Consider the following 14,437-nt stretch of genomic DNA (forward strand, 5'->3'; position numbering starts at 1 on the left):
GTCTCATCTGACGGAAGACGAACAAAGCACAAGAACGTTAGTTATGGAATTTAACAAGTAAAGATTACAGAAGGTTTTTAGTTTTATTCCACTGCTCAAGTTCAATTTAATACAGATTTTAGGATCTTTCCCGTTACTTTTGAGAGAAAAGATGACTGTCATGCTCACAAATGGTGCTGAGTGAATTTTAAGGTAAAGCTATCGGCACACTTTTCTTCTAGGCTCTTCAGTCTGACTGTTAGCATTTTACTGCTAAAGTTGGACACTAAGAGAGAGAGAAGTGAATAATGAGAGCAGGAGGGAAATGCTGTAATATGGCTTACTACAAGTAAGTTTTTTTTTAAGACTACTTTTAGATGTGCCCACTCATTTTAATTTGAAAGCACAATTTAAAGACTTTTACATTTTCTGGTAGTCCTATAATAAACAGAGCTAAAAACATTAAGTTTCAACCAGCAAAACACAATTAAGCATTATACAACATTTCAAAAAAAGAGGACTTAATGTAATGTAGGTAAAGAACATGTAAAGTCTGTACAACAGACATCTTACAGAATTCAAGAAACAAGACAGCAACAAAAGTTTGGTAGAACAGAAAAATATTTTTATTCTCACCTGCTGGTGTTGCTGCATCAAGACAAACTGACTCTCCAGCTGTTCCAGCATAAGCTTCTGTGCTGGATTTAGATTATTTCGGTTTGCACGCAGCTGTTCCAAGTGCTGAAAAAATAGCAGTACAGTTCAGAGGCATTAAAATTATGTGATTTTTAAAAACTTTCTTGCATATATTACAAAAAATTATCAGCAAAGATGAGACTTGTAAAGCTGAAAACATGATCAAGATTGCTGCTGTAGATCTAAACGTCTTTCCATACATTATGCTGTAACCAAAGCTTATTATTACTTACTAAAACTAAAGAGACTTTCAAAATGATTTGAGTATGCAAGTGATACTATAACCAGACTAAAATTAAGTGAACTGGCAGTGTCAAATTAAAAATATAAATATCTTAAAGTATGAATGGTTATAATTCCTATTATCATTAGATAAGTATTGATACTTTTTGTATTGTGTTATTCTTGCATTAGTATTTTTAAGTGCAAAGTAAATTCAACCTGTTGTCGCACAGGAAAATATCAAAACCAAGCCCAGAACTCTACACAACTTAATTATGGAGAACAATTTCTTAAGACAGGAGACTAACCTCATTTACAACTGGTAATTTAAGCATTTATTACCAAAATTCTGATCTTTGTATTCGAACTACTCAGCACACACAATTATTCTACCAGTCAGGCTGTTTCTAAACAGTCTGACACGAATGTTGAAATTGTGGAACAACAAATGTACTATCTGAGAAGGAAGGGTGCGCATGGAGAGGAAATCTGAAGTTGTGCTATGCAAAATGTGACATACAGATGTTTGCATTGATTGTTCTTAAATACTGAATTATTGTACATCGCTTTAACTTCTTTCTCAAAAGCAAAAGAAAGTAAAAAAAAACAAACCAGGTGTATTCTAGTTCGTTTCAAGTCTGCATACATTATTTTTGTATATCCTTCTCATTTCCTCTGCTCTGACTATGCTGTATTAAAAATGCATAAACAGGACTGAAGTATGAGTATTAAATAACGGGTAATTCATCTTGCTTCGATCAAATGTATTTGCAAACTATCAATTAAAAACACTCAAGGTTATCTGAAAAATGGTTAAAGACAGCTGATGCTAGAAAAAGGGGGAAAAAACAGTATCAGTTCCTGGATTAATACTAGTTTTCATTCTGACATTCTCTGTTCAAGATGGACTACAATGAAAAAAACTAATCCAGACATGTAAATGATTGTGAGATGAATGCAGGAACAACATGGGAGTGCATATACTGTGCACACATATGCAAGCTAGAAACAGTGCTCTTCAGATGCTCTTCTGCTTTTTAAAGATGTCTACATAGGGTAACAGGAATCAGAAAGTCTGACTAGTACATATGACAGTAGAGGCAGCCCTGCTCTCCTCTCTAGTATTGCGGGTACAGAGGCTTTGGAGCAGCACTGTTCTTGCTGCCCACCAGTTGTGTGCAACCAATACACCTCCCTCCTCCACTTGCACATTGCAGCCCTGGAGGCTGCTGTGTGGCCATAGCCCTTTCCACATCTGCTTTCATTAACCGGGCTGTGCATTATGTGTCATATCCAGCCTTTGAGCTGCAACATTTAAAAGGTTGAATTAGAACAGGTAGAGGTTTTATTCACTCTCCTCTGAGATGACCTGCATCATATCTTTCTGGCTTTCCTATTCACGTGTGATGGAACACTGTGAAACTATTGCTAACAAATCCAGTACCCCATACTTAGAGAAGCCTACTCATGTCACCAGCTTAAGGAGGAGGAAGCTGGATCTGGAAAAAGGCAAAATGGTAAAGATGCCTGAAAGGGGAGAAAAAGCAGTAGGGTATAAAGTAAGCAGAGAGAAATAATGAGATTCATAAAGAGGGAGAAATATAAAACAGTGATTAGATAGGACCGAGACAGGGAGGGGAGAGGAAGAGAAGGGAGAAAATATGCAACACAGTAGAGCTAACATTGTTCAGCTAAAGAAGAAGAGCTGAAGAGCTGTATTGGGATTTCAGGGGAATATTGTTCTGTCAACCACTGTGCTGTCAATCTTGGCACTATATTCCCTTTTATTTCTCCTTGCATCCAAATTAGCATCTGTGATACATGGGTGAGGGTGTCCACTTAGGCCTGATTTTCAAAATAAGCAATTCCTGCGGAAGTTCACTGCGGCCCCTAATGAACTGAGGAGACAACAGAATATGATGACAAGAAGACCTGAAACAAGATTTTAAAAATAAAATCTAGCATTTCATATAAAGATATTATGCGATGTGCAAACTTGTTTAGGCAATTTGATAAAAGAAGCTACCTCATTGGAAAAAGAGGATACTACAATAGTTCTACACCTCTTTCTAAATCCCTGACATTATACTAGGCAGCAAAATTCACTTGGCACACAAGAGCGTAACATTTTGCATATACATATATTTTTAAACTTTCATAAGAAAAAAGAATTTCTATATCATCTTACTTTATGAATTATAGAATTCATACAATAGAAGTATTCGGTTTCTACTACAGACCGCTAGTTGAATTGGAATTTGGTTGATTTTTTTTTTTAAATCTCATTTACTAATCTTACATATTCCATAGAGAAGCTATAAATATTACCATAGAGAAGCTATAACTGTTAGCACAAGCTGTATTAAACTACGTGAATTATTTGGGAAATATTCCAGAAACATTTTCTTAACAAACAAACAAGAAAAAAAAAAATCAAAGCTTCTAAAGACCTTTAAAATACCTACCTGTAATTTCTGTGGTGTCAAGCACCAAGAATGAATTTGTTGCTGTACAGGAGGATGTGACACTGTATGGCCACTACTCCAAACATCTGAAGTATTCTGAGAGAAAACATTACATTAAATGCTTGAATATCAACGGGTCAACATAAGTTTTTCTAATATCTAGACTTTAACTTATTCATGAAAAAACTAATCACAGTTTCTATAACAATTTATACAAAGAATACACTGAAACATGCCAAACCTCAATCTACTATTCCCATACAGTATCAGAGTACTTAGAGGAAAAAGAAAATGATATTTAATACCATAATGACAACGAATCAAATCAAATTACGCAGTTAACTTAAAGGTACACTACTGTTAAGACTGAATACTTAATCTACTGTAACATTATTACATGATGATGAAACATTTGAATTCTAAATATAAGCAAAGGCAATAGACATGATGACATGGTCGTTTCCCTCTCTAACTTTCATTATACTATGATTGTACTTATTCAGAGGTTGATATTAGTACAGGGCCACCAATCTGCATTGCCCTTATGAGCTTCCTGTCTGAACTGTAACCTCCTAATGAAACACACTACTGGAATATGTTTCCTAAAATTCCTGAAAACATTCCCCACCTTGATGTCAAAGGATTAAAATTTACAGCACAAATTCTGTGCATGCTGCCTCATTTTAATGCATACTTCTATAAAATTTTGGCTGGGGGCTCTTTAGTTCATCAGAATATATACCTTTGTTGGACTAGATGTTCTTTTCCTCTTGGCAGGACTGGTCAGGTCATCTACTTGGCTAGAAGGAATCATGTGTAGTGGCAAGGATTGCTGTGAAATTGGTGTTTGAGTGAGGCCTAGTACAGGTTCAGTATTTGGATGATGAGGTTTACAAGCCTAAGAATCACAGAAGGAAGACAAAAATACGGTTCTATATATTCTTAATTGTTTGCTTTATACTACATATTTTAACAGCCCACATATTTTAAAAGGGCTGCGTAGATATACTGAAGCTGATCTCAGTAACTGAAAAATCAGTTTCCATATGGTCATCAATGGAGGAATGTGTACCTTTCATGGGATTATTAAACCACTGTAGCATTTCTATTTAAGATGAAATTTTTCAAAATCATGAAAATCCACAAAGGTTCTAAATTGGTACCCCCATATTTCTCCCATATTATAGGGAGCTTTTTCTTGATCTAGTATCCCTTTGCAAATAAATCAAAGGCTTTTTATTAACAAAAGCCAGTCCTGCGCTCAATAAAATAAGTTTGACCACTACAGATTTTAAAGAACCCTTAAAGCTGGGCACCTGCAGAACATAACCCAACTTCTCACCTGCTGTGCTGTGTTCATGGCACCCTGCCTGGAGGTAAGCTCTGCGGGGATTGGTAGGCTCCATGCCTCCTCAATACTAGGAAGTAATTTAGTTTTATTCTGTAGACTACCTTGTGGAAGGTTACACAACTGAGCCTAGGAAAAATTATGTAAAAAGCAAATTTAACACAAGCCTACTTTAGTAAGAGCAAGTCCATGAAATCTTCCTAAATGCTGTAGCTAATTACGTCTTAAAGAGAGGATAGATTTAAAATTTGGGGTTTTAGAAAGGTGCTAAGTATAAAGAGGGTAACCAGAATATAAACCTTTGTGAGAATCAGAACAAAGATGAGCTCTGGATTCAGAGATCTCATAATTCTTTTTTTCTGAAATTGCAAACAAGAGTGAAAGATAGTGTGCGTGTGTTCTCTCTATATATGCTATGAGAACTTAAAAATGTAGACAATACAAAGAAAAAAGCAAAGTGATGTAAAACAGTATGTATTGATTAAATGTGCAAAATAGCATTGCTTATAAGGAATTAAGTTCCACTTAAAAATGAAGAAATAAAATATTACAAGCTATGATATGCTTACAATACACATGAAAACAGGTTGTACACACCACAAACAATTTTATATTAAATTTGTGTGTTACTTTTCCCCTCCCCTCTGCTGTATATTTGGAAGAGTATTTCCCTTTTCTTAAAACATTAGCTTTACCTGTAAATACTTTATCCGTGCTGCAAGTGCAGAGGTATTACTACAATTTTTGCTCCTAGTTGCGTTTAAATAGCATTTAATGGCATCCTGAGGCTGGTTGCAGGACTCATAGAGTGTGCCTAGGTCCATCCAGGCTGCAGCATGGCCATGGTCCAATTGTACAGCACAGATATAGGCCTGTAAAGCATCCATAGGCTGATTTTGCTGTTGATACAGCACACTGAATAGAAAGATTAGTGAAGTTGAAAATTAATAACAGAGTCAAAATACAACAAAATCAAATATACACGTCCACCCCAAAACCCTTAATAAACTTTGCCATTATATAAAGCAGAGTAATAAACATGAACAACACATTTTATATATCTTAAGCATGCAAAGCTCATATACATAGCACATTTGATATTTAAAAACATTCAGAAAGCAAATATAGTTGTATTATTTTAACTTCAAATCAGACAAGTCTGACAATATAAAGGTAAAAAATAAAAAAGAACTTCACAATCTACTTGAGAGCACAAAAGAATTAAAAAGCTGATATTCTTCATTTATATATATTAGCAATGAATTATAACACCATATAACCCTGTATCATTCTTACCCTATAGAACACCATGTATCTGCACTTGCTTCTGATTTATCAATAGATTGCCTATAAGATATAAAGGCATCCTGAACTTTCCCAATACTTGAATAGCACCTGGGAGAAGAAAAAAAAACTTTGGTAACATATATAGAAAGGGATCACTGAGCATGGCTTACCAAAAGTGGACTGATAAACGTTAAGTCATGCAAATACATACTCATCTAGACGAATCCAAAACATCTGCTGTTTCTGAATGCCAGGCACCAGCTGACTCAACAAAATTCTTAATCAAAACATATTACTAAGTAGTTACTTGAAAAGTACACCAAAGCTGTTTAAATGTTAGCTTATTGCATTTGTAAGAAAAACAGAAGTCATACCACATTTTGAAGATTTACATTTGTTTCAGTTGTGAGAGCTCATCGGTCAATAGGAACAATATTTACTTACAAACAGCATTATAAAGAAACAATAAAGCTACCTATTTCATCAGACAAATTGTTATGAAACTTTATGTGCTACAAGAAGTGTTTCATAATTACTATAGAGAAAATAATTCAACCATGATGCTCCTTGTTTGCCTGGAAAGCCTTTTATGTGTATTACTTGAAAATTTGTTTGAGATGTGAGAAACGAACAACAAACCAGTTAGATTTACTACATCTAGACAACATGAAAATTTGCAAAAATTTTGCTGTTCTGGATTTTTTCTTAATTTCTGACTTGAATATTATGCACATATTAAACCTTCAAAGGCATTCTGACATTTTAAGCAGAAATATCAGAAGTCAAAAGAAAGCTGCAAGAAGGGAAGGGGAAGAGAAGAATAACTACCTTTTAATGAAAGCCTTCAAATAAATAGATTATTTACTTATATATGTGTGTATAATTACTAGTTTTATTTACAATAGCTATTCTCTTAATATTGTTTATAACAAGTTCCTCCATTGGGAAAAACTGACAACTTTCAAAACACATAAATAACAACAGAATATTTATTCTAGTTAAAAAAAAAAAAAAAAAAGAAAGCAGAACACTAAGAACAATACAGGCCAAGATCCATCAGATATGCTAGAATCTCACATGTTATTAAGGCACACTAGGAAAGGAATACAATAAAATCTAGTGGTGGTTTGCCTAGAAATATCTACTACTAAGTTTCAATAAAATGTCTCAAAAGATAATTTTAATTGCAATCTAACCTAAATTTCAATAGACAGGTTTAAACCTGTCTGCTTATCGTATAAATGGATACTCCAATTAGTATAACACTAACACTTGAAACAGGGCTGGGGTTATTTGGTATATTTTTGCAAGGTAGTCAGGAAACTAGCTTTAAAATGACTAGCCACCCAGTTTGGAGGACAACTAGAAGAGGAAGGAATTACACAAGGAAATACATGAGGAGGGGGAAAAGAGGAAGAGTGAGTGCACAACCCTGTTAACACTGTTCCTTATTCCTGTTCCCTCTTCTCACTTCAGTGTATGGACTGGGGTGACCCACAGGAAGATTTTTGCTCTGGTCCTCTCTGTCAGAGTATGAGATTCTGATGACTGCTGCTAGATTTTCCATTCCCCATTTTCTCCATCCCCCCCACCTTGTTTTTAGTGCCCTAGGTTTCACTATAACTGCATTAGTGCCCCGGCACCGTATCAGCAGGAGCACAGCTTCTGCATGCGCGCACACACACACGCGCGTGCGTACTCTACGGAGCGCCGGCTTTGCTCTGCAGCACTTTTACTTGACTAGCTCTAGGCATGTGGAATGGGACTATTGAGGTAGAAACAGGATTTTAGCCCTGTGAATGACAAGATGTTCCCTCCACTCCTACCCTAGCCTTTTGCTCTTCACACTCATTGCTTGTTCCTCCCTTACCATGCAGACTGCTGGTTGAAGAGCCCTGTCTTAATAGAACAGCTGCAGGAACATAATTTGGATCACAGAAAGAAAATACGTTCCAGTCATATATGACCAGACTCTCCAAGAAAATCAGCTGGAAGATACAGTGGTTAGTGTATTAATTTTATTTTTGCATAATTCATATCTAATATAGTTTTCATTTAACAGAACTGACCTGTTGTGAACTCACACTGCCCTCATAAAAAATTTCACGCTCATAGAAGATCAGTTGTACCTCTATTCTGCAGAAATCTGAGCTTTTCAAGAGTTATTGCTAATTTGTATAAAATACTCTATTTTCTTAAAAAGAAGAACAAGAAATCAAATCAAAGTCATCAAATTAGTACTATTTAAATCTCGGAATAAAAAGTTCATTTTAAAGTGAAAAATAGTGTCTGCTAGTATGGAATTAATACAATACTTAAGTAAAGACTAGAACAGATCCATGAGCTATCCTGACCTAATGTTTACCTGTAATCTCTTCTGTTTATAGATTATATTACACCTGAGAAAATACTTACAGTTAGTACAAATTTGATTAAGACTAAAAGGCAGATTTTGAGAAAAGTAATAGATTAAGAATAATGAAAAAAGTATGAAGAAAAGCAAGTATTTTTACAGACCATTTACCAAAAAGAAAGAATAAAAGTTGTGGTAGTATGAGGAAGACATAAAGGAGTATGAGGGCAGACTCAGATTACTATAAATGTGTAGACTAACTAGAAAAGCAAGACCACTTCTGGCAGGACCACCTTCCACAGCTTCCCCAAAAGAAACTTAATTATAAACAAAGAACAAAAGAACAGCCTCCCACTCTAGATACCAACATAGTTAAGGCATCTATAAAGTCAGTTCTCACCTTCCAAGGAAATACCAGGATTGGCCAGAATTTGGATCTGCTTCTAGAGATTTCTGGAGATACTGTATAGCATAGCTTTCCTTGGTTGCCTTGTCTCCAAGCTGATCCACGGTGTGATGCATCCAGCCTACAAAAAGAATCATAAGTGGCAGAAGTGAAATTCTCAAAGACCATTTAACACTTTGGCAGAGTATGATCCTGATAGCACCAGTCCTTTTCCAAAAGAGTAACATCAAACAACAATAATATCACTTACATTAAATATTATGAACAAAACTTTCAAAATTTTTAAGTCCTATCATAAAATGACAAGATGTAAGGACACTAAGCCAAGATGACTTTCAGGTGCCTTTTAATCTTTTTTTGTTTAAATCATTTTTCACAAGGTTAGTAGAATAATTATGAACTGCTCAATCTTTTAGTATAAAAGTCAATCTGAAAATGTTAACTCTCTTCTTCTCTGAATACAAGTTCCCTCCCTGTCACTGTGAAAAAATATTACCACTCTCCCTGCCATGCACTTCAATTATCTGGATACTATGTTCAATTTATCCTTTTCCTTCTAAATCCTCCTATCCATGTCACATCTGTATTTGGCCAATTCCCCAACAGAATATTGGTAACAAATTTTGTATCTCCACTTAATTCTTTCTTCTGTTATCCTTACATCTGCATTGCTACAACATCCTCTCCTTTCAGCTTGACAAATGCAATCACCTCTGATCTACATTCAAAATTCTACAGAAAAGATCATCTTCTCTTCTTATCTGACCATGCATCCTATTCTTTCAAATGCCTTCTCTTTCTTCATTATATAAGACAAACTATTTATCCCCACTTCAAGGCCTCCCACAGCCCAGGCTCCCCTATCATCTTTTATGTCCTGTTAGGATGTCAAAAGGTATCTCTGCTCCACCAGTGATGCAAGACATGGTTAGCATTTCAAAAAAGCACCTTCATCATCTTCTCAAGCTGCTCCCCACCTGCCTTTATGCTTAAATGGAATTTCTTTTAATCATTCATAAAATCATCTCACTGCCATTCCTGCCATACATACAAGGTAAGGCAGCTGGCTTGCTGAAATCACTACATACTACACTGCTCAATAATGTCTTGCTGTTTCCTTAATCTCCATGTACTTGTCTTAATAATCCACTGCCTTTCATTCAACAGTTGTAAACTGTAGGATACAACAACTGACAGTCCTTATGTTATTGTAATGCCCTGTGGAACACTATGATACAAGTTTTGTAAAATATCCACAGCTTGTATAAAGTTCAATTTAAATTCAGAGTTGTACACACATATTGGCAACTAAATGTCCATTTAAAGCCTCTATCAACTAAACGTCAAAACCCTAAGCTTATCCTTTTATGATACAGTCTAACTACATGAACTCAAATGATCAAAACTTGCCTGCCTCACCTGAAATGCTAGACTAAGTAAAACAAGGCTGAGAAGTGAACTGATCAGTATTTGCAGCCTGATTTCACAGTCTTGCATTTAGCCTATGCTTTAAATATTTTATTCTATCTGTTCTATATAGCTTATATTTAATTCCAGTCTTACAGTTGGTTAATAGTCACAGTGCCACTTTTGCAAACGGAAGGCAAACTTCAAGACTTTAAAAAAGGCAATCTAGGAGAAAATCTTGAGTACCACTTGTTTGAGGTATTTAAGAAATACCACTTGGAAATCGTGGTCAGGAGCAGAATTTTGAGTATTTCAAGGACTGCAAGAAATGTCAGGTTAGGAGCTAAGTGGTTACTGTGTTGACAAAAAGAGTACTTTATCTTGCCTGAAGATGGATGAAGTCCAAGTCTACCCATCAGAAAACGAAACAAAACAAAATGCCCCATATTTTTCACAGAGACATATAACATAACTTGCTTTTGTGGACTTCATGAACAAGCTATGATTTTGACTGAAATCCCAAATCACTGAAGTTGATAAATATATAGAAGATATTCACAGCTTCAGAAAAATGCTTATGTGAAGGTGTTTATCAGAATGCACCTGTCTAACTGTACAGTGAGAATAAATGTGTCAGGTGCACTGATACGAAACACAAGAGAAAGACAATATTTCAGAGATTATAAACAAGGGTAAAAAAAATACATTAAACAACTTCCTGAATCTTCAGAAATATTGTGCTCCGATGCCCATTTTCTGCCTAATCAGAAGCTTGTCAGACTGAAAGATAACATGCTATATCTTCAGGTGATCTTTATTGCAGTTCATTGATGGGAAGCAAGAATTTACTTCTAGGAGACAAAAATGAGAACTAGCAATCCCAGTGTAGTTTCACTGCTGAAACAAGGGTTGCTTCCTGACTTTATCTCCCTATTGCAGACAGGTGAAAAATGCAGAAGGCAAAGGAGAGGTTGAGGTAGAATAAACAAACTAAAGATTTCTACTTGAAGAGCATACTTGAAGGAAACTGGGTCTCTTTTCTGCTCATCAGTAAAATGAAGAAAGTACTGAAAGCAACCAATGGAGGAAGATTCTGTCTTTCTGTTTTATATTAGGCCCAACTGAATACACACAGCAACCTTCCAGACCGGAGATTGTAATGATAATTGGTCAAAATTTCTCACAGAAAAGGGAGCTGAGAAGCACCATCCTAAGCACACTCTGAGTGAGGTTTTTTCTGAATCCGATTATAACAGTCAACTGGAAAGTGTCTCCAGACAAGGAAGAAAAATATTAATGCCCCCAAAACACATTCTGGAACCATAACTAGGCAAAGAATAACTTGTGCAACAACAGTGAAAGACACTAATTCTAAACTTACAAGAGCAGATTTCTTAATGATAAATATAAAATACAGGTGAAAATATTAATAGACAGAAGTCAGAGGCTCAGATGAAGGAAAGGTCAAACCGTACTGTTTTCATATTCTTGGATTTTGCAAGAGGGTTGTTTGCTGTTCTGTAAGGCTAGAACTCTGTTAAGCTGTGAAGCTTCTCATTTTCTTCAGGACCTATCCCAAATGCTCAACTAGCATACTAACTACTCTTCCACTGTTGGGACATTGTCAGTATTATTAATAAACAAGAATGGGGATTTTGTCTATACTTCCCAGATGTTCCAGGCTCTTTTCCAGGGCTTTACAATCTAATTTGCAATAAATCATTGTGTTTCCTCAGCAAGGTGATGTGCTAGCCTCACTCACACAGCAGCTGCTCTCATTCAAGCTTCTAGGTCACTCTCATGCTGAGCTTGTTCCCACTTTCTTGCCTAGATAAATGTCATCATCACAGCCTCTGAACAGATGAGCCTCCTCCCCGTTGTGGCATCTCGTGATGTCTCACCCAATTACAGAGACACCAACCTAGGAAGGCCCTAGCTGAAAACCATTGAGCAAGTGTTCTGGGAAGCTCTAAGCAGATTCTTAGGCTTATGTTGTTCTTACACTCTTCCCTATGCAAGTGTTGACCACAACTGGAGAAAAAATAATGGGACAGATTGAGATTCAGTCTCATCTGTTATGGCTGTCCTTATTTAAAGTAATTTTATGTAAAATGGTGAAAAAAAATATTGTCTGTAAAAAGCATGAAATGTAGGGGAAAAAAAAAAAAGCAGCAGCAAGCTGTGGTTATTCGACTGTACATTTTCCCGTTGAAACTACCGGAACTAGTCGGCATGCATCAGCTCAAACACACGCGTGTATTCCTCAGAATCACAAGGTTCTCCTCCACAGTGATCTCACTGGTTTGCAAACCAGCAGCAAGAGCAATGATTTTCATAATTCTCTCACAAAACATTTAAAATTGTCTAAATGTGAACTCAATAAACATTAAATAACTGAGGAAAATCAACAAAGGGAATTCTAATGCCAGAACAATCTTTTCTATTTGAGTAGAAAAAAATTCAACAAAGAAATACAAATATATTTTTATTGTTTTTCATCAATAGCATTCTGGCCAACAGTACATATTTTCCATTATTTTTTCTAAGCATCTATGTACCACCCAGGCTACTCTTCCTGAGGAGGTGTTTTATTACTACCTACTAGAGTCTATATCTGTGATAAATAACCATACTCTGATAAATATGGCAGTTATTAACAGTTAAGAACAAAAGAAATTATATTTTTCTTTGAATGTCCTGGTTAAGGCCATTCTGCCCCTTTTTCCACAATGAGGTTATCCACACCATCAGGATCTCCACACCATCCATACCATGTCCACAGCCAGGAGACCTATGCTAATTGAGTAGGGGAATCTAATCCAGTTTTTAGATGGCAAACAATTCTCATAATCATTGCTCTTATTGCTAGCACAGACAACTGCGGAATGATTTTATGAATACAATTATGCCTTTTTTTCTCATGTGGCAACATATATCAAATGGAGTTGAAAAGCACTATTCAGGTATTTTGGGAAATCTGTTTTCCACTGATTATACGTGTAGACTTTCTAGAGAAAATCTCTGACAATTTATATTGGGTGGGGTAATAACAATTAAAAAAAAAAATCAAAGGGGAGACTGAAATGGAAGGAATATTGTCATGGGACGGCAAAAAGATCAGTGGCTAAATTCCAGCAGTTCCGTTTGTGGTTTTGCACAGAAAAAAAAATAAGAATAAAAAAAAAAAATCAAAGGCCAAACAATTTAGTCCACTTCACTCAAATACATAAACAGCCTGCATTACAAAAAAAAAAAAAAAGAAAGCATTGAGCCTACAACCAAGTCTCAGTTACTAATTAGAATTCAATGACCACTATGTGAAGGAAAAGAAAGATGGGCATACAGAGGCCAAATTAATATTTAAGCTATTAAATTAGGTGAATAACACGGAGAAAGTGAATGAAGAGATTTGCATTGGATTGAACAATTTTAAGAAAATATTCTGGAAATACTTTTATAAAGCATATAGGAAAAATGCAGTTTATTCTACGCACTCATTGGAAATTTTGGGTTAAGGATGATTCATAAACTTTTTATAAATATGGAAAATAACAATTTTTTAAAAATAATGCTTTCTCTCTTTCTATGTGGTTTGTTTTATAAAATCCCACCATAAACTTTTTAATCACAGGAATATATTTTCATTAAATACTACAGTTAGGAGAAAGAAAAGGGAAATTTCTCCAACTATGGTGTTCTTCTATTCTACAACAAAGAAGTGTATTTTGGTTTCCTGTATTTAGCCCAGCTATTCAGGGGATGTTTTGATAAGCAGGAAAGAGAATACAGAATTCTAACTGCTGCCCTTTCTCTGATTAAAAAAAAAAAAAAAAAAAAAAAAATCCCACCTCATCGACCAACATCCTGTAGTGCAGGTTCTGCATTGTGCCCGAGAGCTTTTTAAATTTGTATAAATTAATTAATTAATATCTTTTCCTCCTCTCTTATTTACTTAACTATTCACTGTTAGACATTCTATTTTGGGTGAAAATCTCATGTATGATACTTAATGACTATGACTCACACTGGAAATGGAGCTTTAAAAAAAAAAACCTGCTGAACACAAAGATGGAAAAAGAAACACACAGAAAAATAAAAGTTGATTTTACATACCTAACTGCTGTAAGACAGTTGCTTTTACTTGTGCAGGAAGGTTTTCGATCTGCAAAAGTTGTTCATAAGCTTCCTTTGCAGAGTGATACTTTCTCTGCAAAAGGAAAAAAAGTAAATGGATTAATCATAAAGCTTACAACAGATCATCAATAGCAATGATT

At 35.4% G+C, this 14,437-nt stretch overlaps 1 protein-coding gene across 14 annotated transcripts in view; it reads right to left on the reverse strand.

Moving 5' to 3' along the window:
- Nucleotides 1-14,437, reverse strand: part of KDM6A (lysine demethylase 6A) — a 159,176-nt gene that overhangs the window by 42,453 nt on the left and 102,286 nt on the right. For 7 of the 14 annotated variants that reach the window (XM_064497239.1, XM_026098005.2, XM_026098004.2 and 4 more), the window contains 9 exons: nucleotides 14,277-14,370; nucleotides 8,751-8,877; nucleotides 6,007-6,105; nucleotides 5,406-5,625; nucleotides 4,705-4,839; nucleotides 4,105-4,260; nucleotides 3,363-3,458; nucleotides 616-720; nucleotides 1-7 (listed from right to left, as the gene is read on the reverse strand). The exon at nucleotides 1-7 is cut by the window's left edge and continues 389 nt beyond it. In XM_064497239.1, the coding sequence (XP_064353309.1) occupies nucleotides 1-7; nucleotides 616-720; nucleotides 3,363-3,458; nucleotides 4,105-4,260; nucleotides 4,705-4,839; nucleotides 5,406-5,625; nucleotides 6,007-6,105; nucleotides 8,751-8,877; nucleotides 14,277-14,370 (1,039 nt within the window). The remainder of the gene's footprint in view (nucleotides 8-615; nucleotides 721-3,362; nucleotides 3,459-4,104; nucleotides 4,261-4,704; nucleotides 4,840-5,405; nucleotides 5,626-6,006; nucleotides 6,106-8,750; nucleotides 8,878-14,276; nucleotides 14,371-14,437) is intronic. The other 7 variants (XM_064497286.1, XM_026098010.2, XM_064497276.1 and 4 more) reach the window with 2 other exon arrangements.

Source organism: Dromaius novaehollandiae, chromosome 1 (genome assembly GCF_036370855.1).
Source record: "Dromaius novaehollandiae isolate bDroNov1 chromosome 1, bDroNov1.hap1, whole genome shotgun sequence".
NCBI lineage: Eukaryota > Metazoa > Chordata > Aves > Casuariiformes > Dromaiidae > Dromaius > Dromaius novaehollandiae.